Source organism: Bubalus bubalis, chromosome 2, assembly GCF_019923935.1.
Source record: "Bubalus bubalis isolate 160015118507 breed Murrah chromosome 2, NDDB_SH_1, whole genome shotgun sequence".
NCBI classification, from domain to species: Eukaryota; Metazoa; Chordata; class Mammalia; order Artiodactyla; family Bovidae; genus Bubalus; species Bubalus bubalis.
Window position 1 is genome coordinate 134,961 of NC_059158.1, and position 27,677 is coordinate 162,637.

The 27,677-nt window shown below is 50.6% G+C and overlaps 1 protein-coding gene and 1 long non-coding RNA gene across 14 annotated transcripts in view; one reads left to right on the forward strand and one right to left on the reverse strand.

Annotated features, from left to right (window-relative positions):
- Positions 1 to 450: 450 nt before the first annotated feature.
- LOC123328635 lies at positions 451 to 2,482 on the reverse strand. Its single transcript, XR_006543608.1, has 2 exons — positions 2,344 to 2,482; positions 451 to 2,250 (listed from the first exon to the last, which is right to left on the reverse strand). It is a non-coding gene; the product is annotated as an uncharacterized LOC123328635 (long non-coding RNA).
- DUSP22 (dual specificity phosphatase 22) overlaps positions 2,257 to 27,677 on the forward strand; it is a 55,970-nt gene continuing 30,549 nt past the window's right edge. For 2 of the 13 annotated variants that reach the window (XM_025264637.2, XR_006543605.1), the window contains exons 1-3: positions 2,952 to 3,402; positions 13,890 to 13,923; positions 18,654 to 18,736. In XM_025264637.2, the coding sequence (XP_025120422.1) occupies positions 3,382 to 3,402; positions 13,890 to 13,923; positions 18,654 to 18,736 (138 nt within the window). In that variant the 5' untranslated portion in view covers positions 2,952 to 3,381. Of the gene's footprint in view, positions 2,607 to 2,907; positions 3,403 to 13,889; positions 13,924 to 18,653; positions 18,737 to 27,677 lie in introns of those variants that run through there. The other 11 variants (XM_044926296.1, XM_044926278.1, XM_044926288.1 and 8 more) reach the window with 11 other exon arrangements.

The following is a 27,677-nucleotide window of genomic DNA, read 5'->3' on the forward strand; positions in this document are numbered from 1 at the left end:
ACCCACAGGAAAAAAGACGTAGCCCCAAATGTCAGCAGGCCCGAGGCTGAGACACTCTGGACCACAGTATGTTCAAAAAGCCAAGGAACGTTACTTAACTACTTTCCGCTTGCGCCAAGGTTTATCTCAATTCTCTTAACTGTCAGTAACGCCCCAAAGGGCTCGGCTGGCTCTAATGGCTGAACTTCTGCTTGTGGTCTTTTACCCACTCCCACCTTAAAGTTCAAAGTTATTGCTCACTAAACACACCACTAACTGGTTATCCTTAACCACATGCGCATGGTTCTGGTTGGCCCACATGACTAGTGACCGTTCCACATTCTGCACACATGAAGCCTTTGTTGGGAGTTGCTGCCAAAATCTGTGATGCCGGCTGCGCTGAGACGGGGAGGCAGCAGGAGACGAGTAAAAGGAAGAGTCTTATGCGGCGTGGAGTTCCACCAGGCTTACGATGCCTTAGCAATTTTATTAATGAGAGAGAACACAAATGAACAAATTCTACCTTAAATGTGACAAAAGCCAGCTTCTTCTAGGTGTCTTTGTCTCTCCCTTCTTTCCATTATCAGGGGCTTTATGGAATGAGGAGGAAGACAGGAAGGAGCCTGGAAATTGCATGACACCAGCTCAGCATGAGAGCTGAACTTGAAAATCTCTGGTCTATGAAAATGAAGAGAGAGAACCAGGATCTGTCAAAATGGGTCAGACTTTCTTTTTTCCTTTTCTTTAGCTTGAACTGCAAGACAACGGCCATTACTAGGTGGGGTCAGGTTCAAGGAGAAGGTGGATGCAGTACAGGGAGACTCTGTCTTATGGAAAACCTTCCCCAACATACACACACACACACACACACACACACACTCACACACACTGACTCTTCTGACTTCTGATGCTAATGCTTTCACTTTTCTCATTTAACCAAAAAGCAGAATTTGAAATGCGCTCTGGGCATGTAAGTCTTGTAGGGCCATACTGAATGTAGGCCAGAGTGCCACTTCTGACGGTTAGGAGGCAGCCAGAGCTGGTTCTGAGCTTAAGAGAGATTGCTAAGCAGCTGATCTGAGCTAGAAAAATAAATTTATGAGAAATAAGAGAAAGAAAATGTTCCAAGTGAATGGCAGAAGAAAAATTGGGTGTGGATCTGTCATTTATGGGCAAAATACTAACTTATGGATTGTGATTTCACAAGTTCATCTGACTACTACAAGCTCAATAGCACAGTAGAGAAGGAGAATAAAAGTCATTCATTGATTTCGGGGTAGGATCTTTGTACATTTTCAGGAGGAAAAAACACACACACACACACACACACAGTTCAGAAAAGTCGATCATCTTGCCCAATAGCACACTGAGATTTAGGATCAGAGGTTGGTCTTGGGATTCCCCAGGCAGTCCAGTAACCATGCTGTGCTGCCCACACAAGCAAGAATGGTGCAGAGCAGAGGAGGAGCTGCCCAGGTGACTGGGAGGTCAGAGGGAAAAGAGGACGTCAAGGCAGGAGGGAAGGAACACTCCAGAAGCAAGGGGCAGGGAGGGTGCTGTCTGGTCTGGGTGCCATCCTACCCATGGGGGACAAGGTGGGAGCACGCTGAGGGGGCATTTCCTACACATGGGGCTCTGGTACCTGTTGTGGCCCAGAAGACATTAACAAGGGGGGAAATGACTAAGATGGAGTCTGCAAGTTCTTTTCAAAATGTCAGCATTCCTTAGAATCACACAACTGTTTTCTTAGCCCTCTGGAATTCATTAATTTATTCAACAAATATTTACTGAGCACCTGTTTTAGTGCCTGGCACAACGGACCCTTAAACGACAGGCCCTTTTCCTCTGGAGGGTGTTCTAGTGAGATATAGGAAAATAAATAAATATGAGAGTGTCTAATCATGTTAAGTGCTATGAAGAAAACTGCACAGGGTAATATGAGAGTGACTGGAGGATCTCCTTTGGACTGGGTGGTTAGGAAAACCTCTTTAAGGAGGCGGCATTTGAGCTGAGACCTCGAAGAGAAGAGCCAGTGACACAGTGAGACAGCTGGTTAGAGAGCACAGCCCATGCAAAGGCTCAAGGACAAGGTCAAGTGATCATGAGACCAAGGGTGGCAGGTTCAAAGAAACACAGAAAGTCTGTGTGGCTGTGACTCTGGGAGGAAGGAGGAGCAGATGAAATGAGGTCATCCGGGTGAGCTCAGCCATACCAGAGTGATGCATCTGTCCATTTAACAAGTATCAAGCGTCCACTAGGTGCAGGGCATTGCTGAGGATATAAAAAAGCAAGATGAAACCCTGATTCAAGGGTTTTGTCTGCAGGGAAGAAGTCAGGAGTTTAGCAGGCGTGCAGAATACTTACACAATTGTGTTAGAGAGTACTCCACTCCGGGCAGAAACACGGTGCGGACATGACCATGTGCTGAGCAAGGGCAGGGGCTTTCCAGAAGCACCTGAACCAACACACCCATGCACCTACTCGAGCCAGTTTATAATCTGAAGAAGGGAACGCACTAGCCGTCCAAAGTCACGGTATGAGGTCTCAAATCCGGACATCTGCTCTGCTGGGGTCGGGAGGTGAGGTCATCCCAGAGATGAGTCACCGAGCCCACCTTTCGCCACCGGGTGAGCCTTCTCGGTCTTCGTGGGTGGGGCAGGGCCGTAGGAATCCCCCCACCCGGCCTAAATCGGGCGCACTCAGAAAACCCAGACAGGGGAGCTGCCAAGACCAAGGCTCTGATTAGCACCTGATTCACCCAGGCAGTCAAGGCAGGGCGGTGACTGCTGGTAACAGGCCCCCAGTCTCCCCGGGGAAAGGCCTGCGGGAGTTTTGGTGACCGTGATCCCAGGGGAGCCTCCGTGACTGTCCCCACCGGGTAGGGGCGCGCCTGCGTGACCACCGGCCCCGCCCAGACTCAGAACGCGCACGGCAGCTGCGGCTGGGGCGCGCGTGCGCCCTGGCCCGGGCCTCCGAGGAGCCCCAGTCCCCAGTCTCCTGGCCCGGCCGCCGAGGAGCCGTAATTCCGGAGGCCTCCGACCCCAAGAATCTTGTCCCTGTCCCCGCCCCCCGCCGTCCCCAGGAGACAAATCCATTTGCCCTGGCCCAGCCTCCAAGGAGTCGTGTCCACAAGTCCGGGGGTCCGGCGTGGCAGGCGCCCAGCTCACTGGGGGGCGGTGGGGGGGGGGGGACGTCGCGAACCCCTTCCCACAGGGGCGCTGGCGCCTCTGCCTGGCGGCCGGGAAGTCCGGGGGCGGAGAGCAGGCAGGAGCGGAGCGGTCGGACCGGCCGGGCGGCCGCGGGCCCCGCCGTTGGTCCGCGGGAGCGCGCTCCTCCTCGCCCGCCCCACATGCCCTGACTGCGCCTGCCGCCGCGCCCCGGGCGCCAGACTGCGCGGCCGCCATGGGGAATGGGATGAACAAGGTAACGTGCCCCCGCTCCTCCCTCTGCCCCCAACCCCAGCCTCCCTGCGCGGGGCTTTTGCGGCGAGGGGCGCCCTGAGCGCCCGGGCCCAGAGGGCGGGGGCCGCGTGCCAGCGCCGCGAGGCCGGGCCGCGCTTCCGGGCGGGCGGCGCTCGGCCTGCGCGCCGGGCTGAGCGGGGAGGGCTGTGGTTTCTCCCTTCTCCCCCCACCCCCTCCCCACCCCCCGCTTCACCCCCAACTCAGCTCTTGAAGCATCACCGCCCACGTCATTACTAAACAGGAGATAAGTGTCTCTTCCTCCGTAATGTCTTCCCAGATTTTTTACCGTGTACGGATAACTTTTTCTTACGGACAGAAAAGTTGATAGAAGCCTAAATCCTGGGGTGCTTGTAACTGCCCGGGTGTGGGGCACAGATTCGAAGCTGCTTTATCGCGGTCGTGCGGCTGCTCCCCGCCTCTGCTCGGCCGGCCCTCCAGCCCTCCCTGCCCAGAGCCCTCCCTGCTATGCCTCTCCTGCGGGGGAGGGGATCGGACTCCAGCTGCCTGGGGCAAACGCAGCGAAGGATTTTATGATCTGGTGCTGCCGGCTTAAAGAAAAGAATACAGAACTTTTTTTAAAAAGCCCTCATCGAAAACTGTCTGTTCTCGGGTCTTTGAAGCGGTCCTGGACCAGAGGGTGGACTCTGTCCTCTTCTCCTCCCCGCGCACCACACTCACCCAGGGTCCGTGCAGGTTCAGCTGTCCTGCTGGGTGGGTCCACGGCCGACTCGTAGGCCCCAGGGTTCCTTCAGTGTCCGCGGCCGAGGCAGGCAGTGAAGGCGCTGCAGGGAGTGTCCTGTGTGCCTGCCTAACTGCTTACCTGCCACGTTCACCATGTCTTTGAGACTCAGTTTATAAAAGGTCGAGTGTGCGGATTAGGCCCGCATACCAGAGGTTTTTGTTAACCAGGGTCATATTCCTTGCGAGGGCTTTTTGGGGGGAAGGCGGGTGACAGTAAACAAGTTTGGAAAGAGACTGTTTCTTGGATAAATACTTGGATTATGTCTCCATTAGCACGGCACCGTGAACTTTTTTTTTTTTTAGTGAAAGCAGAACCTTGAAGGGTCTTCCGAGAGGCAGTGGGCTCTGTTTGCCTTCCCATTAGTTGTGATTATGCCTCAGGTTTATTTTGGTGTTTTTCCTAGTTTTCTCCACTTGAGGTGTTCACTGTCCACCTTTTTCAGCATTTAATTTGTAGTATTTTTCTATTAAAACTGAAAGAACATACTTAGGGATACAAATCATTGCCTAAGTGTTCAAAATTATTTTCAGATTTTTAGCCAAAGCTGTCTTTTTCATACATGATTTTTACCTTTCAAAGAAAGCAGTATGTTTCTTATTAATGTTATTATCATAATCATCTTGTATTGTAAGTAGAACCAGTATCTCCAAGGTAGAGATGGGGAAACATGGGTAGAGATTTGGAGACACCATTAAATTAGTGAGTTTTTATTGTGTGCTTACTATTAGGTGCTGGTTGTGGGGACCAAGGAGGGGTGCAGTGGTAAATGACACAGACAGGTCTTTTATGAAACCTTCAGTAGAGACCAGCAGTTGCCCAATAGAAATATAATGTGAGCTATATGTGTAATTTAGAATTTTCCAGTAGCCACATTAAAAAAGTAAAAATAATTTTAATAATATATTTTATTTAACTGAAATATATTGTGAATATTGTCATTTCAACATTTAACTAATAGATAAAAATCACTGTTTGTATATGTATATTTTGTACTAAGTCTTCAAAGTCTGGTGTATATTTGATACTTAAATGACATCTCATTTGGGATTAGCCATGTTTTAAGTACTCAGAGTCACTGTGGCTAATGGCTGCTGTATTGCATGACAGCGTGTGTGCGTGTGCGTGTGCGTGTGCGTGTGCGTGTGATCTGAGAGAGAGAACAAGCACACGGTCAAGAGGAGTGGAGACCCCGGAGGACAGAGAGTCAGAAATAGGTGTGATGAGCACAGCCTGGAAGCAGCGTTCGGTGCAGGCCAAGGATCATGTGGAGTAAAGATGTTTAAGCTGAGATCTGAAGAACTGCTCAAAGTTGCAAGATTGTTTAGTGGCAAAGTAGATTGCTGGAAGCCAGAAATTAAAAACCTTAACTAGAATTTGTTCATGTGTTATTGTGTGACTTGGAACTAGGCTTCATTTCTTCTGTAAGAAAAGGAGTGGTTGATTTGCCGATCTAGTGGAAGTAGTATAAGGTGCTAGCCATAGAAATGCCTTTCTAAGAACATTTGTAGGTTAAAAACACAATGCCCTTGGAACTGAAAACTTAATTTGCGATGTGTGTGTGGGTCCTGAGGTGCCTGGCACAAGATTTATTTCCCATCTCACAAAAATCGGTCATCCTTGGCCAAGGAGAACTTATGAACCAAGCAATGCAGATTCTGTTCTCACTGTTTTGAATACAGCAGTTTTTATTTGTGATCCATGTCCCTGTGGAGGGTCTTCTCATCAACACGTGCCAGTCTCCTACGTGGCAGAATATTGTGCCCATGTCAGCTAGGTGTACATAGCATTCTACACAGCTCTAGAGGGGCAGGGGAAGAGGTGTTTGCATTCTGGGCAATTAAAGATGATGAGGAGACAAAGAAAAGAGTACACCATTTGTTGACTTTTTTTTTGAGTCTCATATGATGTGCCTGCGGTTTATCACTGTAGCCCTAGGAGGTCAGTATGCCTTATCTGACTGTTTGTGCAGATTGGGAAATGGACACTCAGATTAAGTGGCATGACTAAGGTCTTAAAGCTAGGAAGTGGCGGAACTGGTTTTGAACCCAGCTGCCACTGATTTTGATGATAGAAGTCTTTACTTTAAACTAGAACGCCAGTTTAATCCAAGTGATTTCTAAAGACGCTGGAAAATAACCTGAAAAGAGCTCCCCAGAGTCCCAAATTAGTTGTAAAATAGGAAAAATCCATCTCCTGTCTTCCTTCATGTTTGATATGGATAAAGAGGAGAGGGGAAGGTTAGGCAACCAAGACTGGCCAAGGTGTGTGCCAAGGCCTGTTTTGAACTTCACCACATAGGGTAACTCATTGAACCCCAGACCGCCATTCCATCCCTAGGCATTTACAGGTGCCCAGGCCAGAGTCACTCACTGGGTGAGTGGCAGAGCCTGGACTCAAGGCCCGGTGGCCTGGCTCTTTTCTTCATACCGATTGCCTAGCTATGCTGCTAAAGGCCAGTCTGGCAATTGCCTCAAGTAGGATCAGGTTAAACTCAACAGGTTGCTGCAAGCAAATGTGTTTCTGTGCAGTCTTTGAAAATTCCTAGTTGAGTCCAAGCTTTCTCCAGGGTCTGACCACAACATCTTTTGGGGAAGGACCTGTAAAGAAAAGTCCTCATTCTCATCTTATTAGTCTTAAGTACAATAATAACTGATTAAAAACAACAGTCAGATCTCTCTGGCTAAGCATCATACTAGAGAAATGTGCACATTTTTATCTTGTCAGCCAGAACCAATGACCTAACAGTGGGCTGGAGCATTGCCATCCTGGGGCAGCTTGTGAGCACCAGGTTTGGCTCAGTTCATCAGTGCTGTTCAGGGACCTCTTTCTTCCTCACTGCCCTGTTTTCCCGGAAAGCAGCCTACCTGGTAGAAGTGAGGCTACCCTAGTCTTTCACGGGAGACTTGCTCTTGGTAGTGGGAGGTAGATCCTTCCCTGAGTGCATTGCCTTGCTATGAGAAGTGCACTGTTGTGAAAGGGACATAGCTGTCAGAAAGCCTCATTTGGGGTGTCTACCACTCTGCTGTTGCGTGGGTGTGTTCTTGAGCGAGTCCCTCAGTGTTCCTAAGCAGCAGTTTCTTTATTGCCCTTGATTCATAGGGATGGTGGTTTGCTTAGCTAGTCTCCTTATTTGTTTTAAAATGAGTACAATGTTGCCTCCCCCAATTACTACCCAGATTCTTGGAGAAACAGATGAGAATATACTAGAAGACATTTTTTGCAAACTGTAAAGTACAGATTATTGTTGTTGTTTTAGTCGCTCAGTCGTGTCTTACTCTTTGTGACCCCATGGACTGTAACCCACCAGATTCCTCTGCCCATGGGATTTCCCAGGCAGGAATACTGGAGTGGGTTGCCATTTCCTAGAGCAGTCATCTCAAATGAGATCTGAGTGACAAGCAGCCATCCAGGTAGACGATGGGGTGTCAACACCCTCAGCAGAGGGAAAGGACTTACTCCTTTAGAGCCTAGGACATTCTCACATGGCACATACAGACTTTCTTTGATCTGTCCTTACTTCTCGCCATGGGGTGATGACTTCACTCCCCCTGTGTTCTCAATTCTGGCTTGAGCCCCAACTCTCGGTGATGTCACCGATCAGCCACTTCACCCTCCATGAGCCAGGAGGAGCCTGAGCCTGCTGGAACATTGTTTCATTTCATTTTCTCTTTCTTTGTCCTTAGGGATTACCAGCAGCAGTTATACTGGGGAAATCTACCAGTCAAATATTTAGAGTTTTAAGTTTGAGTTGAGGCTGACTGATGTAGACATTTAAATATTTATGGGCTTTTTATTCTCCTTGAAAACAAAAATGTAGTTTCTCTCCCTGTCAATGGCCAGTTCTCCAGCTTTCCTAGATCTTGTTTTATAACTCTATCATGGGAAATAGATGGGGAAACAGTGGAAACAGTGTCAGACTTTATTTTTTGGGGGCTCCAAAATCACTGCAGATGGTGACTGCAGCCATAAAATTAAAAGACGCTTACTCCTTGAAAGGAAAGTTATGACCAACCTAGATAGCATATTCAGAAGCAGAGACATTACTTTGCCAACAAAGGTTCGTCTAGTCAAGGCGATGGTTTTTCCTGTGGTCATGTATGGACGTGAGCGTTGGACTGTGAAGAAGGACTGTGAAGAAGGCTGAGCGCCGAAGAATTGATGCTTTTGACCTGTGGTGTTGGAGAAGACTCTTGAGAGTCCCTTGGACTGCAAGGAGATCCAACCAGTTCATTCTGAAGGAGATCAGCCCTGGAATTTCTTTGGAAGGAATGATGCTAAAGCTGAAACTCCAGTACTTTGGCCACCTCATGCGAAGAGTTGACTCATTGGAAAAGACACTGATGCTGGGAGGGATTGGGGGCAAGAGGAGAAGGGGACGACAGAGGATGAGATGGCTGGATGGCATCACTGACTCAGTGGACGTGAGTCTGGGTGAACTCCGGGAGTTGGTGATGGACAGGGAGGCCTGGCGTGCTGCGATTCATGGGGTCGCAAAGAGTCGGACACGACTGAGCGACTGAACTGAACTGAACTGATGGAAGAAACTACAGAAATTGGGATTGAGCAGTTGGCTCACATGGTGAAGAATCTGCCTGCGATGCAGGAGACCTGGGTTTGATCCATGGCTTGGGAAGATCCCCTGGAGGAGGGCATGGGAACCAACTCCAGTATTCTTGCCTGGAGAATCCCCATGGACAGAGGAGACTGGCAGGCTATAGTCTGTGGGGTCGCAAAGAGTCAGACACAGCTGAGCAACTTAGCATGCAGTTTGCTTTCTATTTCTAGCCCTTGAAACTGTAATTTATTCTCCTCATCTGGAAAATGGAGTTGAAAGTTTACTCACACAACTCTGTCCTCTTTTTACAATTAAAATATTTAAATGCATATAAATGTGCAGCTTGCATGGTTTCGAGTGAGTTGCCTCCCTGATGTTGGTGAGGGCAGACCTCTTGTCCTTGCCGTCGTTTGGGCCTGGGCGCCGACCTTCCCAGAGCAGAAAGGGGCAAAGCAGGATCTCTCAGGCCTCACCCACAGTGGTTTTCCATCTCTCTCTTCTTTGCCTGGCCCATCCCACCTGGCTCGTGTTGTTCATTCATTCATTGAAGAGACGTTTACCTGAGTAGTGACCTGCCGATCATGCAGCAACCACTCAGGTTAGAGAAAACGTATTCACAGATATGATGCAGGCAGCGTATAGGGGTCATAGTCATTTATCACAATATTTAAGGTTTTTAAAAATATACAGTTGACAGTGTTTGAAGATGGAGATGTTTCCCATGACACCTAGGTGCTGGAGCTGGGGAGCCTGACTTGTGTCTCTGCCTCATCACCTCGGGCTGTGGGGCGGAGGCTAAAGGCATCAAAACCTCCATCCCTGAAGGACAGCTCTTGTTGAGGTATCTAATTTCCCAGAGCTATTTGGAGCCCTGGGAAGAGTTTAATCTGGAGTTACACGGTCAACTTGGCACCTTGAAGGCAGGTTCAGGAGCCCTTTGGGGGACAAAGCCAGAGGTAGGGGATCTCTAAGAAGTTGTGTCAGTGGGTCAGATGGGACCTGGACAAAGGCCTGCACCACGGCTTCCAGAGGAGCAGACTGGTTGGGATTCCAGGGAGGCGTGGAAGCCAGTGCTGACCAAGGCGGGAGTGATGCCCAGAGGAGGGCGGACTCTCCTGGTGGTCCCTGCAGCGCCCGTGGGGCTGCTTTCCCAGGTGGGCAGGGCTTTGCTGCCCTGTGACTTGCTTGAAGATTTGTGCAGTTTATTTACATTTGTGCATTTTTCTGGGTTGAAAGGCCTACATCAGGATGCCTAGTTGTAAGCAATAGAATCCAAATGCATCTGCTTGAGCTGAAACAGGGCAGAAGGCCAGGAGGGCTAGAGAACCAGATTCAGGCAACTCTGCCAGGAGCAGATTCTAGGACTGACCTGGGGAGAGCGTCTCTGCAGCTGCCCCAAGGTGCTGCCGCTGCTGCCACTGCCAGTGGGCTCTGCGGGTTCTGCCAGCCCTGGGCCCCCGCCACCAGGCAGGGTGCTGGTGGGTGCTGTGCTGTCTCGGCTCCAGCCTGGAGCAGCCGTGGAGGCCTGCTGCCGCTGTAGCAGAGAGCCAATGGGCTGGGGGCTGGTGCTGCCTACTAGGCTCCAAGTGGGGGCTTCCAAGTCTTGGAAACCGGTTAACAGCTGTCAGTTGCAGGGTTTGTAACTCTTGAGCAGACCCATGGGATGAAGGGCCCCAAGCAGTGAGGGTCTCTGCCCTCTCTAGTGAGAATACTGGGAGCAGAGCAGGCGATATTCCAGGGTGGAACTGGTCGGGGAGTCTGGGCTGTCTGGCTTGGTGGAGACTGAAGAGAATTGGGGTCCTTCAGGGGCAGGAGACCACGGTGAAAGTTTCCGTCTGGCCTCCGTTTTCTTTGGAAAGGGTTTGCTATTGAACATTTTGATCTAGAAGAGGACCCAACGAGAATGTGACTTTCAAAGGTTAATTTGATGAAATAGATAAGTTCAGTGGCTACTTCTGCAGCCTATGAGGTTCCAGACTGGGGTCCTTGGCCCCATAGCCAAGGGCCAAGGGCTGCGATGGGGCTGGGGGTAGTGGAGTACAAGGGGCTGAGCTTTGGGAGGAGAGCTCCAAGGGGTTCGTTAGGAACTGTAGAGTCGTGGCTCGAGGGTAGCAGAGCCCAGAGGTGAGCTATTCACACACCCCTGTTTCTTCTATTTAAAGATAATATGAAACGTATTTGGTTTTGTTTAGTAGAGAAGATAGTAGAAATACAAAGAAGAGAAGGAAAAATGGGTCATAGAATCTTTTCCCCAAATAGCCCACTTAATTTCTGAAGAAACTAAATGGAAGTAATGTGTGTGCACTATATGGAAACGTGTCCTTCCTGACCTCCAGACCCCAGCACCCCGCCAGGGTGAGCACCAAGGAAGGTGTTCCTTCATACTCATTTGGATGTTTCTGAGATACAGTAAATACAAATACTTCCTTCTAACAGCCCCACACACCCAGCATCTCAGTGGCATTTGACCTAGAGCCCTGGACACCTGCAGGGCTGCCCATCTCTGCACCCTCTGTGTCACCTCCTCCACGCCCGCTCCCAGGAGAGACCCACCTCTTGCAGGGCTGGCCATCTCCACCGTTCCCCTGCCCATCCTCCTGTCTCCCGGCCCACTCCTCTGGGACATCAGGGGCCCCCAAAGGCTCTTGGGGACCCCAGAGTGGCCACGGTGCCTCCTCCTTCCTGGGCGAGGGGCTCAACAAGGGAAGTAGGACATTGGCAGGGCCGAGTCTCTCTTGGTCACACTGCATCCCCAGTGCCCAGAGGGTGTCCATGTGTGACCGGAGCTCAGTAAACCATCCGTCCACTGGAGCCCATTCTGCTACTCTGGGCAGGCAGACCTGCTGCTGCTGCTGCTGCTGCTGCTAAGCCGCTTCAGTCGTGTCCGACTCTGTGCGACCCCAGAGACGGCGGCCCACCAGGCTCCCCCGTCCCTGGGATTCTCCAGGCAAGAACACTGGAGTGGGTTGCCATGTCCTTCTCCAATGCATGAAAGTGAAAAGTGAAAGTGAAGTCGCTCAGTCGTGTCCGACTCTTAGCGACCCCATGGACTGCAGCCCACCAGGCTCCTCCGTCCATGGGATTTTCCAGGCAAGAGCACTGGAGTGGGGTGCCAGTGCCTTTTCCGGGCAGGCAGACCTGCTCTGCGACTATGGTGTGGTCTGTCGTAACTGTCAGCTGTGTGAATTGGGAGACTTTCATGGTCAATATTATGAAAGAAAAATAATTTCAACACATTAAAAATGACAATGAAGATTTTTATTAAAGACGTTACAAGTGAGAGATGGGGTTCCACTCCCAGTATAACGGGCAGATGAGTGGATGGAAGATCACTGACGGAACTTGGTTAGATGCCGGGGGGTGGAGGAAGAGGAGCTTGGCTGATACTAAGAGCAGGTGGATGCTTGACAGCTGGCTTAGCAGGATTCTTTGCTAAGTGTGGCCAAGGACCGGGCCTGCAGTGGAGACTCAAAGGAGCCTGAGCAACGCTTGGTCCGGGAGGCTGTCTTTGTCCCCATCAGTGAAAAGAACTGTGCTGGTTTTGCCCTCGAATGTCTCATAAAGACAGGACAGGCCCTGGGGGACTGGAGATGGAAATGACAAAGCCCCGCACAGGCAAGAGCTGCCAGGGAACGCAGTTTGAGCTGTCTCCTGGATGAGCTTGCATTGTTCTTCCATTTTAGAACAGGAATTGTGAACTAACTGTTCCACCCTTGCTCCCAGGAGAATTCCACAAACTGTTTCAGGAGAGACCTGTTGAGTGCTTTATCTCCTTGGCAATGGATGCCGGGGTTTCCTCTGAGACACAGTTTTGTATTTCCTGGTTCCAGGGAGAATCCTGCCTGCCTCAGTCTGTGACTTCAGGCGGCAACAGACCCAGGCCCTCACTCCCCTGGGGTGCTTTCCAAGCCAGTTTTGGCTCCCAGCTTGTTGAGTCAGCCAGAGTGACCACAAGGCCCGGTGCCCACGTCCGTTCTGGGTTTTGCCTCTTGTCCTGGAGTGATTATTAACAGAATCTCTTTTCACTCTCATGAGTGTCCCATCTTGGTCAATTAGTCCCACGGTTCCCAGCACAGACGCTGAGCCTGTGTCCTAGTAGGTCCCCGCAGTCACTTTTTAGCAGCAGCTGGGTGTCAGGAAAGTGCTCGAAAGAATCCACACAGCTGATGAACATTACTGCCCTTGCTCTCAGCTTTCTTACTGAGAGTGGAGAGAAGAGGGAGTGCGAAGCAGACAGGCCAAGAGGAGTGTTTGGTGGTGGCTGACGGGGGTGTCGCCAGGGCATGGGGCTTGCAGTGAAGCGTCACCACGGCCAGTGTGCTGTGCACTCTTGGAAATCACATCGGCAGTGTAGCTTCCCGGGGGGTGTCTGCATTTGGATTTCAGAGTTTCCATACAGAGTATTGCAGGGCGGAGGCTGGCTTCGTATTCTGCAAGGTGGGGGGTACCTGTGACCTGCAGTCACCCATTCTCATCTCAGATCTGCTGAATCTCTGTGTCAAGCCTGGGGCTTTCCAGAAATCTGATTCTGGCTTGAGAACCTTAGAAGAAATAGATGTTTTGGAGTAAATGTGTGTTCTTCTTAACTTGCATGTTTAGACAGTTCACTCACTCATTTAGCAACTCTCTACTGAATGGCCATCATGGGCCAAGCCCTGGGCTGTGCGCTGGGTCTGCAGCCCAGCAGAGGGGACTGCCCTCCACCTGGTGATGCCCATGACAGCCTCATGTGAGGGGAGCACAGAGGATGGGGACACTGAAGCAGGAGCCCCCTAGACACGGGGGTGGGGCTCAGGTCAGGCCTCCCCAGGTTGTGAGTTGGAGCTGAGGCCCAAAGGATGGGGAGCAGGAGGGGAGGGACAGCAGGTGCGAGTCCTCAGATGGTGGTGGACGGGTGCTGGAGCCCGGAGCAGAGGGGCTGGGGGACAGGAGGCAGGACGGGAGGAGGGGCTGTGGAGACTCTGGTTTGGGGCTGGACTCAGAATGTGGTGAACACTATGAGGCCTGGAGACAAGGAGACCTTTTGGTCTGTCTGAGAAGCTGCTGGGAGGTAGGTGTGGTGGGCATAGGCCTCGGGAGGGCCCAGCCTCTGTGACGAATGCCATCAGACTGAAACCTGTAACACTTCTGTCTGGTCTGTGTCTCCCCATAGATCCTGCCTGGCCTGTATATTGGCAACTTCAAAGGTGAGTTCTCTTCTTTCATTATTGTGGTAGAATATGCAAAAAACTACTAAATACGCCGTCTAACCTTTTTCAAGCGGCATTCAGCGCATTCAGCACAGTCTTGCCATGGTGCAGCCGTCACCACCACGCGTGCCCAGCACGCTTCCATTTCCAGCTGAGTCTCTGTCCCCACTGGACACTACTTCCTGTCCTGCACCCCAGCCCTTGGAAGCCACCCTCCTGCTGTTTGCCTCCGAGTCTGACTGCTCCAGGGGCCTCGTGTGAGCAGCTCACGTGGCCTTCGTCCTCTTGTGACGGGCTTACTTCACAGAGCTTGACGTCGTCTTTCGTTGCTCTAGCTGGTGTCGTCACTTCCTTCCTTGTTAAGACTGAATAATCGTGTGTGGATGAGCCACCCTGTGTTTATCCTTCATCTGTGGATGGACACGGGTGTCTTTTGCCAGTGGTGAGCTTGCTTTTTTAAAGCTCAGCTTTAGGCTCTCATGCGTGATGGAGTCGAGGTGTGAACTCAGCGTGTGCAGTCTGGTCTGGACGGGACCACCGCCGGTAGCCTTACCCTTGTACCCCGACGTCTTGGCCCATGGCTCAGAGTGGTGTAGAGAGCCCTGCAGGGTCCACCTTGACCTCTGACCTTCCTTTAACTGTACACACATGTTGGAGTTTTACTATCAAAAGAGGATGGCTAAAAGGCACACTTAGCAGTCATATAACTTGTTTATCATCTTTATCACTTTTATTTTCTAGTTAGTAATAAATTTTCAAAGACCTATTTTTTTAGTCGCCTGGGGAAAATAAGTGGCAGTTTCATCTCTAGCTGATTATTCTTATCACACATTTCTCTGCAACTTCTCTGATATTTACTGATATGCTATTAGCTATTGACTTTTCATTTTTAGCTTATTTGTCTCAAAATGCTCTGTAGTTGCAAAGGTGAGTAGAAAGCCACAGAGCAAAGTGCGCGGGGAGGGAAGGGGAGGGGAGGGGTGAGGGGCTGGCCCCACCCCCTGTGTGTGGGGGAGGGCAGGTGTGCTGTCCTGGATGGGCCGGACACAGGCAGAAAGGAGCCTGCCGTGCTGGTGGGGAGTCCCTCCTCACCACGCCTCCCTTTCTAGACACACGCACTGGAACACACTCCTGTCTGTTTTCTCGTTGTGTAAATCTGCAAGTTCAGGTTCACACTGACTCTTAAAACAATCTCTGACATCTCTGCCCTGATATTCACGTCTTCTTCCCCGCTGGGCTCAGAGGGCAGCTAATTGGCCTTAAAGAGAATTCTGAGCACACTGGACTGACAGCTGCTCATCGCTGCTAGAAGGTGTTAAAAATAGTCCTGGAGTTCCTAAATTAGTAAGCTTTTTTGTTCTGAGAAAGCGAGTGCTTTGTGGCAGGTAGGCGAGTTGGGCTGGAATGCATGAACATCTTTATGGTTATTTAATGAGTTGTTATTAATGGTTTCATGGGGAGAGGGGAATGTCTTTGAGTTTGGAAACAATATGGAATTTAGGATAAATTCTTGGGTGTAGAATTGCTGGGTGAATATTTTTACAAATCAAAAAACTGTAATAAAAACCAACCAAATTCAGGACTTCTGCCAGCAGTTCCAGCACACTTGCCGATGGCAGACCTTGCTTTGAGTCACAGAGAACTGAGTTCTCCTAGGACTCCCTGCTCAGGGAGAGCTCGTGCGCGTGCGGGTGGGCGGGCTGAGCCCCCAAGGCCGGTTCCGACTGCACGTGTGCTCCTTGCCACCGTGCCTGTGGCTGTCGACAGCCGCCCACCAGCCACTTGCAGTCCTGAAGAATGGATGCCGTCCTCAGTAGTGCCCTTACACGTGTGGACAGACACATGCTTGTGGGAAGAGCTGTCCTACGGTGTGTGTGTGCGGATGGCGCTACCGCAGAATAGAAAGGCTCGGACTGGACTGGGAACGCAAGGAGCAGAAGGAGCAGGGGCGTCTCCAGGAGCCACTTCTGTGTTCTTAAGGGCCCAGCAATCAGTTCTTCTGATTTGTGGTACCAAGTGTGGTTATGTTCAAAACAAAGTAATTTTGACTTCAAACCACCTTTCTTGTTGTTGTTTACCTTAATCTGTGTTACAAATGTATATTCATGGGGTGATGAAAATATTCTAAATTTAGGTTGTGGTGATGGTTAGACAATTCTGAATATACTGAAAACCATTGAATTGTACACTTTAAAAGGGTGAATTATCTCAGTAACACTTTTTTTTCCACTTTATTTTTTAAATTGAAGGATAATTGCTTTACAGAATTTTGTTGTTTTCGGTCATACATCAACAAGAATCAGTCATCGGTGTCCCCTCCCTCCTGAACCTCCCTTCCATCTCCCTCTCCATCCCACCCCTCTAGATTGTCACAGAGCCCCTGTTCGGGTTTCCTGAGTCAGGCAGTTTTGCATGAGGTGCTGTAAGTCCCCACCTCAATCTCTCCATGCATCTCTCCCTCTCCACCCCCATGTCCTTAGGCCTGTCTTCTGTGTCTGTTTATCCACTGCTGTTCTGTCTCAGTAACACTGCTTTTTAAAAAAAGGAAAAAAGAACATATATGTAAACAATTATTATGGACATGAGTTTGAGCAAACTCAGGGAGATAGTGATGGACAGAGAAGCCTGGTGTGCTGCAGTTCGTGGGGTCACAAAGAGTCGGACACAACTTAGCAACTGAACAATAACAAAACAATTACTGATTTTCCAACTTCGTTCCTGGGTGGAGTCAGAATCTGGAAGATCCTGGCCCACGGTGTCTCCTCCAGCCGTGCAGACCCTCCCCATGCCCCTCCCAGCCCAGCGGCTCCGAATGCCTCTCCTGCTGCCTGCCTCACCTTGTCTGGGAACCTAATGCTCCAGCTTGACCGTTTCACTACTTGTCCAAAATGTACGGTCTGGTGGGGATTGGAAAATCACATTTGAGTTAAAACGTGGGGGATGCCTGTCTGTGGACCCTAAATAAGTCCAGTTCCTGCCAAGTTCAAAGCTCACCTAGATCACAACTTGGTGTAGTTGGCAGCTGGGTGGCTAGATGAGTCCCCATGTAATGGATTGAGAGGCTGTTTGAGGTGGTTGGAGCAATTAAGAGAGTCAAAATAAAAGCCAACATTTTTATATTACTTTTAAAGATTATTTTCCTGACTATATAAGTGGTATATGCTTATTGCAGAATGTTTTAGAGCGGTGCTTCTTCGTTTCTACTCTTATTCACTAAGGCTTATTTGGAATGTGGCCCTGCCGTAGACCCTGAACTAAGTTGGAGCCCAGGAATCTGCCTTTTTAAAAAAATCTGGGTAGTTCTTAGGCATGTTGAACTTTTACAGCCATCTGTATTGAATACACACACACACAAACGATAAAGAAAAAACTTAACACATAATTCTGTCTCTTCGCGATGGTCACTGTCTAGGCTGATTCCTTACAACAGCTGTCCCCTCTGTGTGTTGTCTTTATGTGTTTTTACAAGTTGAGTTCATATTGTATTTATAGTTTGGTGCCTGCTTCCCCTTTCCCCTGTTTAATGCTACATCCTGAGTGTTTTCTCATGACGTTAATATTCTCCAGAAACAGAATGATCAGACATTTGGTTTTCAATCATCTTACCCTGTATCACTTTAGAAAACGTGTCCCGGGGGAATGGACCTCCTTGTCTCCTGCTGCACCCTGTTCTGTAGATTAGCAGAAGTTCCAGCTTGAGGGGATTCGCGTGGCTTTCTTCTCTGGGTGGGTTCATAGGAAGGGAATATAATTTGGTATCTCCTTAGTTTCACATGCAGATAATTTAATAGCCAGATGACTTATGAACTGCTTTGTCTGGACTTTCCATTAAGTACCTGTTTTTAGTTTAGCGTAAGTGGATGCAGTCGCAAACCACGTCATACCTGCATCTGGTCCCATTCCTGCTATTTGACATTAGGTCGATTAGTCTCTGGCAGGTTCCTGTATCTTAGACAGAAGATTGTTTTGTATTTAATTTTAATTTAGATTCCTAATCATTAAGAGGTAATTAAAAATATTTGAAATATCTTTCTTTTTCCATGTTTCATGTGAATAGCTAACGTGAGGGTCTGCAACTTAATAAGCATCAGCTACAACATGACTTAGTGGTTCATTTCCTTTAAACAGCAATAATCATCATTATAATATATATCAGTCTACATACTTTTTAAGTTTTATATGACCACTTTGTATCAAAAGACTTGTCAGTCAGAAATAAACTGAGTTATCTGCAGAATACCTAAAAGCAATAACTCTAGATTCCCTTTATTGTTCAGTCGCTAAGTTGTATCCAACTTTTGCAGCCCCATGGGCTGCAGCACACCAGGCTTCCCTGTCCTTGGCTATCTCCTGGAGTTTGTTCAAACTTACGTCCATTGAGACAGTGATGCCATCCAGCCATCTCTGTTGTCCCCTTCCCCTCCTGCCCTCAATCTTTCCCAGTATCAGGGTCTTTTCCAGTGAGTCGGCTCTTTGGGTTAGGTGGCCAAAGTATTGGAGCTTCAGCTTCAGCATCAGTCCTTCCAATGAATATTCAGGGTTGATTTCCTTTAGGATTGATTGAGTTGATCTCCTTGCAGTCCAAGGGACTCTCAAGAGTCTTCTCAAGCACCACAATTCAATTACGAATTTTTAAGAAAGAAATATGCAAGTAATTTTGTGTTTTTTCCTTAAGGAGTATTCACTTGCAGAAAATACTAAAATGTCCCCCCTTTCTTCTGTGACAGATGCCAGAGATGCAGAGCAGTTGAGCAAGAACAAGGTGACACACATTCTGTCTGTGCACGACAGCGCCAGGCCGATGCTGGAGGTGAGGGTGCTGACCTGTGCACCTGTCTGTGCTGTGCTCCTGGACGGGGCAGCTGGCCAGGCAGTGTGTGCTCCGCAGCAACAGCTCCGTGTCCTGGCTGTGCTAACCCGTGCTTGGCCACGCCTGGGCCTGGGCCTCTGGCTGGGCTGGGCTGGCAGTGGGTGCTTCTTGTTCTCACCATGCTCCTGTTATGTCACTACCTTGACTTTCTTGGCTTAACACCGAAGAACAGGCTGATACAGTGTTTTCCTTTAGATTTTAAGGACATTTAAAACCCATTTTCATTTCTTTCAAAATTACCTCTTGTTTTAGAATCCCAAAGAATTCAGGCTGCTTGTTTCCTGATTTTTTTTTTTTCCATTTGAGCTCAATTGTCAATCATTTGCATTTCGGAAAACAAGGCCTCTGAGGATAAATTGTCCCTAGAGATTTTCTAGTGCTTCTCTCTGCAGACGGTCAGTGAAGAAGCTGTTGTGTTTCAGGTTTTAAAGTAAATAGAATGTGTCTGCCTGTACACTGATTCCAAAAACATCTTCAATTTTACTTTAATGGATGGTTTGAGCTGTTGGCTGGGAGCACAGTCTCTCTCTGTTTATTAGCCTTGACAAAGCCCAAGCTACCTCTTTTCAGAAAATAGTGTGAATATGGTTGTGAGATGTGTGTGTGTGTTTGTTTCTATTTCAGGGTGGGGTACTGGAAGGGAGGTGTGGCTCATTCTGAAAGAATCGTCATTCAAGCAGTTTTCACTAAAATTCATATTATACAAGAGTAGGTAATATATTCTTATTTCAAAGTCATCAGTTTTACCTGGCCATTAGAGCTGCCGGATTTCAGTCAGTATCCAAAAAGATGAGAACTTAGAATAATAAGCAGTTCAACTGACGACATCACCATAAGAGGACCACAGGAGGTGAACAGGCTCTTTCTCTGGATCCGAGCTCGCAGTTCCCTCTGCTGCTTTGTCTCATGGTTTTGTTAAGGTGCTATACTTTGTGCTGCAGCATGGTTTTATTGGAAACCACAGCAACAAAGCATCATTGTTTCGAAGGCTGACATCTCCTTTGAAAATAGGTATCCATTTTCCATGTATCAACAATAGTTTTTTAAACACATGGCCAAGCTATGGCCTAGGGGATAAGTTAAATGTAAGCTGATCATGATTGACTTCCTCTTTAATCACAAGATGAGGCTTGCTGCTGGTGCTAAGTCACTTCAGTCGTGTCCGACTCTGTGCGACCCCGTAGATGGCAGCCCACCAGGCTCCCCCGTCCCTGGGATTCTCCAGGCAAGAACACTGGAGTGGGTTGCCATTGCCTTCTCCAAAGCATGAAAGTGAAAAGTGAAAGTGAAGTCGCTCAGTCGAGTCCGACTCTTAGCGACCCCATGGACTGCAGCCAACCAGGCTCCTCCATCCGTGGGATTCTCCAGGCAAGAGTACTGGAGTGGGGTGCCATTGCCTTCTCCAAGATGAGGCTTAGGTTTCCTTTATTTTAATAAACTGCATCGACGTCCTGCCTACCCTGACCCTCCAGGCTGCCTCGTGGCATTGTACCCCACTGCCCACAGCCGCTGTCACGTAGGAAGCCGGCTGGGAGTCTGTGCCACGGCCACTTCTGCCCACAGAGCTGGCCTTCAAGTCTCGGAGGAAAGAGCCCCGCCCTCACCTGTCCCACCCCCCACTTTACACACAGGAACAAGGGCTGGAGGGCTGGCGAGTGGAGCCCATGCGATTGCAGCCTGGTGTAAACAGAACACTGTCGATGTAAAGGTCTCAGTGCTCTGGGCAAACTGTGTCCCCTCGCCAGCCGTGACTGCGTATCCTCTTTATTCCCTGTGAGAAACAAGGGGCCCTGTGCCTTTTCCCCACGAGACAGCCTCTTTGATTTGGAGATGTCCTGTTTCAGGCTTTGGCTGCTGTTACTATCTCACTCAGTAAGTACTTTCCTGTGATTTCATGTTTACTTCAAGTTAGACCTCTGTTTTATAGCATAGCATAGTTTATCACTGCCCTTCTTATTTTATTCATTTTTAACTTCACGAGTGATTCATGAGTATGTTCTTATTTTAAACATGAAAGCAATAGTTTCTCTGATTGCACAAGTGGGGAAAACAGAGGCATTAAAGTGATGTGAATGGGCCTGCTCGCCCTCAGGGAGTGGACAGAGGGAGTCCGCCAGGGTCCTGAGAGTGCTAGACCTTGACTGAGCCCTCTGCCTGATGCATAAATGTAGTCGTCTCTCTTAAATTTCAAACTCAGTTCCAGAAGCCATAATCTCACCAGGCTGAGATGAATCTGGGAAGTTATCTCAGTGCTGTACTGGTCCTGACCCTTGGAGGAGAGCAGGACCAGGATGGGGTGAGAGGGAGGAGCATGTGCCGTGCTGAGAGCCAGCCTGGCGAGGGCAAGCGGGGCAGGGCACAGGAGACGACAGAGCCGCCACCTCCTTCCCTGTCTGGAGTCTCCAAAGCCCAGAGTGTTTATGGAATGCACCCCAGCTTTCTCTGGGCAGACCCGGGCTGGGGCGGGCTAGACGTGGGGAGGTAGTTACTGTCTAAAATTGAGAGGTTTTAGTCCTGTCACATCCTAGTGGAAGTTCTAAGGATCTGGAGACTCTGGCTGGGGGAGTGCCAAGTCATGCCTCCTGGCATGGCCCTGCCTCCACGGGACCACCTGCTCATCCCCAGGGCCCGGGAGCCCAGCCCGCACCATGGCAGCATCCTAGCTGCTGTGGCGTAACCGGACCCGGGGCCTAGCACGTCACCTCTAGCAAGTGGCAGAGCTGGGGAAGGGCCATTGCCTCGTAGCTTAATTTCAAATAGGAATTAAGCCCAAACTGTAATTATAACATTGAAGGAGGAACATCCCTTCCTCTGATTCCACGTTGAGGGCCGGGCCTTTGCTGAAAACGTTTCCCTTTTTTGTGAGCTGTGTCTTCAGCGCCTACTGGTTGCTCCAGATTTGAGGGGGTGGTGAAAACTGCTGTCAGAAAGACAGCGCTCTTTCAGATCAGAAACCCCATGTTGTTTGTAGGTGCTGAGGAAGTAATATTGAGCAATGAAAGGTTTCTCCCTTCCCCTGAGAAAAGAACCAGAGGCCTGTCTCTCTAATGTAAGAATTTCAGAGTTTGTTTCATTTTTCATGTTGGTATTTAACCAGAGCACCTGCAGGAAACAACTATTTTTCACTATTAACAAAAATACTTTTAAAGTATTCTCATTCCTTCACTGGGCTAATGACACAAAGAATTTAATTTTAAAGTGATTTCTATTTTCAGATTAAATAGAAAAAAAATAGTTTGCATACGCATATTCACAACAGGGCACTGTGTGCATGCCAGACAGGTCTTCTGAGCTTGAGTTCAGCCTGGATATTCTTCCCATTTTGAGCTGTGACTTGTATTTTGAACCGTTTATGCATTTGTTTTTGCTTTCCAGATTAGGATGTTTTTATAGGCCAGCATTTATTCCTGGTGATTCTGTTTTATATTTTCTTTAACATGAAAAACATTTTTTTTGAGGTGTCCAGGCTCAGAATTTAACACTGTTGGTTCTGTTTGCAGCTGACCGCTTCTGCTGGCTCTGACCCTTCCTGTGTCTGTGTGTCTGTACATACAGGTGTGTGTCTCCCAGAGACGCCGGTCTGTGTGGACGGTGGTCCCGAGCGCCTGAGGGGCTCCTGGAGGGGCCTGGTCCCCTGCCACCTGTCTGTCTGGTGGCCCCCTCCGTTTCTCGCCCTCAGAAGCTTTGCTGCCTTCCCAGATGTAAACAAGCCCATCCAAGGTGTGCAGTGGCACTTGAAGTTTAAGAGACTTGCTTCTGTGTCCACGTCTCTCTCTCTCCCTCCTCTTGCCCCCGCTCCCGACGAGTCCTCCCATCCCTCAGAGCTGGGCCCAGCTCTTGGTCTGAGAAGGACACTGCAGTGCCTGCCAGCCTCGGGCCTGCTGCCCTTTCCCTGTAATGTCTGTGGTCATCAAATGGCTGTCTAACCTCTGTCCTCCTGGGCTGATCCTAGGCCACTGCAGGCAGTGGGTTTCTTGGTCTCCCCAGCACTCAGCCTGGCTCTGGCTCTGAGTGTGCTTCTGACAGACTCTGTGCCGAGTGCTTTTCAGCTTCACCGCCAGGTGAGAAGCCGTGTCTCTAGGGGTATGTGCCGGACTTCAGGGTGTGGAATAAGAGTGGAGTCTCACTGACCACAGTGCTCTGTGAGGTCAGAGGTCAGGTAGTGCAGGGCTGCCTCCCCGGGCACCCCCACAGTCAGGAAGCCCGGTGTGCAGATGCTCAGCACACGCAGTTGGTGTGGCCTGCAGTCCAGAAGAGCCTGTTACTAAGCTCCCGCCACCAAGTGACGCTCCTGTAACTCCCTGACAGGTCTCAGTGGTCTTTCAGCTGCCTTGGGTCTGCATCAGAAGTCTGGTCCTACAAGGACAGTGCAGTCTCAGATACGGACAGTGGGTGATTAATTAAAAGAAGACTTCCCATATCAAGGCAGGTGAGGTTGGGGCAGAGTTCGCTGAGACCTCGTCTCAGGCTCCGGGGGCTTGGAGGCAGACCGTGGGAAGCTGAGGCCCACATTCCAATTCACAGGGAGACCTGTGCCCACTTGTCTTCCTCAGAGGCTTCCTAGGCAGAGCCAGCTCTGCCCTCCTCCCGACCTGGTGACCTTGCCAGCTTGGCTCTTAGGACCCCAAGCCCCTTCCTGTCCATGACCTTCAAGTCACAGGAACTACTGCCATGAGCAAGAGCCTGTTGGACACCACACACCTAGTCCCGGGCACACAGGTGTGGGCAGGAGGCTCCCTGCAGGTCTGCTTGTAATCAGGAAACTGGAGCTGACCTGCACACCCAGCAGAAAAGCCCTGGTCAGTGGTGATGCCTCTGTAGAAAAGAAATACTCTGCAGCCATTGAAAAAGAAGAATAGGGCTTATACGTATGCAGAGGAAACAGTTAACTGATGAGCAAAAGAAGCAAGTTGTAGAATAATATCCACACTATGACCCCACTTATGTAAATTACACATTAATAATGGACTCCAGTACGTACAAATATGGGGCTTCCCAGGTGGTGCTAGTGGTTAAGACCCGCCTGCCAATGCAGGAGACTTGGGTTTGATCCCTGGGTCAGGAAGATCCCCTAGAGAAAGGCATGGAAACCCTCTTCAGTATTCGTGCCTGGAGAATCCCATGGACAGAGGAACCTGGCAAGCTACAGTCCCTAGGGTTGCAGAGTTGGACACAACTGAAGTGACCTAGCATGCATACACGTACATATATGTGTGTAAAGGCACAGATAAGAGTTTGCAAGGACCATGTCATACTCCTAGGATTGACAAAAGGGAGTCGGTTAAGAGAAGAGGGTGGGAACACAGAGTGTCACTTTTTTCTTACTTATTTTCCTCAATGGGAGGGTCCTCATAGTATCTTTTTGGATGGCGGGATCATGAAAGGAAGATAAGCAGGTGGCCACCTCTTGGAGTCTAGAGCAGTGACAGGCAGGCTGCGCTTGGATGTCTCGGCATGGCTGGAACGGGTTCTGTGTTTGGTAACAATGTCCCCCATGGATTCACATGTAAACGTGTGACCTCAGACATGCTGCGTGCGTGTCATCTGTGGTCAGTGCCCACAAAGCGCCTCTCTCAGCCATCCTGGTCTTCAGAGGGGAGACGGCCGTGACACGCTTTCTGACTGTATACATTTTATTAGCAGCATCAGCTGTGTTTTTCCTCTGATTGTTTCAGTTGAGTGAGTTTATACCCTTGTAGAGTTCACAGATCCCCTGGTGATACAAGTTGAACACCGGGCAGGAAATCCTGATCGGAGTGGCTGGAGTGGATGCGTTCTGTCACTGTACTGGCATCACCCACCGCCGCGCCCGTGTCACTGCTGGGGAGGTTCAGGGCCTTGAAAGCTGTCGGCCCTGGGGCAGTTCTCAGCCTGACAGTTGTTGCCATCTCTCCACTAAAGTCTCTGAGCTTCGGTGGCACGTCCTGTACCAAAGGTTTGCAGCTTTCATGTGTTGAGGTAAATTTGTTTGAAGCCAACCCCAGACTTAAATAGAAATGACTCAAATAGAAATGATTATGGTAGGTATCGAAAACTGTCTAGTAATCTCTCTTTCTTAAATCCAGCTGTGTCTGAGTTCCGTGTGTGGGGGCAGTCAAGTGCAAAGAAGGTGGCCCCCCCACCAACACCGGCCCCTGGCTGCTTGCCCTCTGTGTCGAGTGGAGGTCTGGAGCTGGAATCCCAGCTTGGATGGCCCAGAGGGGCAGAAATCGTCGGAGGTCACTGGTTCTAGAGAGGAAAGCGGCCTTCTCATCTCTGAGTGAGCATGCTGTGCTAACTGCTTGGCTCCCTGGAGCCCCTGCCCTTCAGCTGTGGGTGGTCTCTTGACTTCGCACGCTTACCGATCAGCCTCTCCACTCAAGTGAAGACTTTCGCACAGCACTCTCCTTCCTAGACTTCCCTCTCAAGTCCCAGTTTCATGAGCGTTTCCTGCTGAGCCCCCTGTGTGCTCAGGCCCTCAGATTAGTGCCAAGCGCTGCTCCTCATGCAGGGGTTGGGGGTGCTCCTGGGTCAGACCCCTCCCAGTCCTCAGTAGGGGATATGATGGGGGTAGGGTCTGCCGGGACTCGCAAACCAAGGGCTCAGGAGAGGTGAGGACCGTGTCCTCTCCCCGCTGCTCCAGCTGGAACGGCAGCCTGGACACACTGCGACAGGACGGCCCGCGAGAGCCGGAGCAGGTGGCCAGGGCACTTGCTGGTCTCTTCGTGAAGAGCCTCGCTCCATGGGCTGGAGGTTGGGAAGACTTTGTAAAGAGGAGTGATGAGGCAGCCTGGCAGGACTGGTATGTCCGGTTCCAGGGGAGGTGTGTCTCAAGTGGGACCAGCCCTTCCTGAATGGTCAGGAAGGGGGAAATGAGCCCTGGGGACGTAGGACACGTGTGGATGGCGGCTGGGTACCGAGTGGCTAGGGTGGTCAGCATGGTGGGACGAGGGTGGTGCCATCTTCAGTTCTCTTTTTGGCTAAATTGGGCGTTATTCCTTCACATTCAGCAAATGCTAGTTGAGTACATACCTCATAGCAGGGATTAGGTATAAGACAGTGAGAAGTAAGGTGCGGCCCAGCACCAGGAGATAGGCATGGAAATCCTAAAAACGTGCAGACTTGTACCTTAGCTGCAGAGCTGAGGGGCTGGGGCCACCTCCCTGCCGGGTCCTGCAGGCCTCGCCATGGGGCCGGCACCATGGAGCGCCCCTGGAGGATGCAGGGGGCAGCTGGGGAGGGGCAGGACCTGGGGTGCGGGCAGCACCTGCGGGGGGGCCCAGGTGCGCAGGCACAGGCAGGCTCCGGGACGCCGGAGGGCTCAGCAGAGCAGGTCTGCAGGGAGCCAGGCTGTAGAGGGCACAGGGATGATCAGGGGAAGTTTCATTTGTCAAGCTGAGGAGTCTGAGCTTCATCTTGTGTGAAGCAGTCAGCAAAGGTTCACGAACAGTCAGGTGACACACTCCCGTTTCCTTCCCAGGAGGTGGGAGTCGGCAGAGCTGAAGGACTGTCAGCAATGAGACGGCGGGCATGCTGCAGCTGCACCCATGCCTTAGGTTGATGGAGCACACACTCTTGTCTTAGAAAGGCTACAGCCTGACGGGACTCACTTTCGTGGGGCCTCAGTGTCAGCATGTTTCTGGGTCCAGGTCAGGACAGTGCAGCAGACCAGTGGGAGCCCGGTGTGTTGTGGCGGCCGGCGGCGGGCCCATGGGTGTTGCGGGTGTTGCAGGCTCCTTGGGAGAAGGGCCTTCAACTTTACAGTCAGGAGTTTGAATGAGCAGTTAAAGGTGGTTAGTTGGTTAAGACCCAAAGCAGAGTTAAACGGCTGTTTGGGGGCCGTTGTTGTTTTTAGCCACAGGAAAAATACTAATTTAAATGTAGCCTGGTTTACTGAAGACTGGTTTAAGCAAATCTGCTACCTGCAGGTGCTCCTATAATTCATTCTTTGGTAGCTGCTGCCCATGGGCCCTGCGCCTGCCAGGCCTGCAAGGGAAGCGGGCCCACCTGGCCCGAAGCTTGGGGGAAGCAGCGGCCCCAGACGGTAGGCTGGCCTCGCTGTGGCCGAGGTCCTGCCGTCCCCTCTCGTGCTCTGACTCCTGGGATGGTTCGGAGCCTGTGTGTGCCCCGAGGCAGAGGCTGGTGTCGGGCCCCAGGTCTGGATTGAGAAACTGTTTCTCTCCTTTCAGTTGTCACCACAAGGAGCACAGATGTCATTTCAGCATTCGTAACTGGGCAGGGTGTCTCCACCAGCTCTGCCCTCTCGTTCAAGGGAAGACCAGTGGCTGTGTGGTGAGGGGCGGCAAGCCGCGGCTGCTGCAGCCCTGGCTGCCGGAGTGGACACTGTGCATCTGGGTCTGAGTGGGAGCCTCCTTCTCTGGAGGGCCAGCTGTGGACCCTGTCCCAACTACAGGAACCACGGCCGGAGCCTGAGAAAGGAGAGGCCGTCCAGTGTTGCTCCCCTAGCCGGGAGGGATGCTCCCCTGACCCATGTGGTCACCTGGGATCCAGGGCAGCAGAGTGGAGCCCAGAGCTCAGCTTCAGCCTTCTGGTCTGCGGAATTGTCCTTAAGCCAAGACATTTAAAGGTCATTCCAGACTGTGCTGGCCCTCAGAGTGGTTGGGGCCTGGCGATGGTGGGCCTGGTCCAACCTGAATTTACCTGTTCAACCAGACCAGTCCCCCAGCCTCTAGGTGGAAGCCATACACAGATCCACAGATGGACCCAAAGTGACTGAAGTCAGGCTGCGTTCATACAGACGCCCTGACTCGTGCGCCTGAACCGGCCCCTTCTCAGGCTCCTGCTGCAGCCCCTGCACTCGCCGTGGCTTCCTGGTCAGTGCTTTCTGCCAGGCCTCTCTAGGTCCTGCCCATCCCAGGGACTGCTGGCCTCCCCACACTGT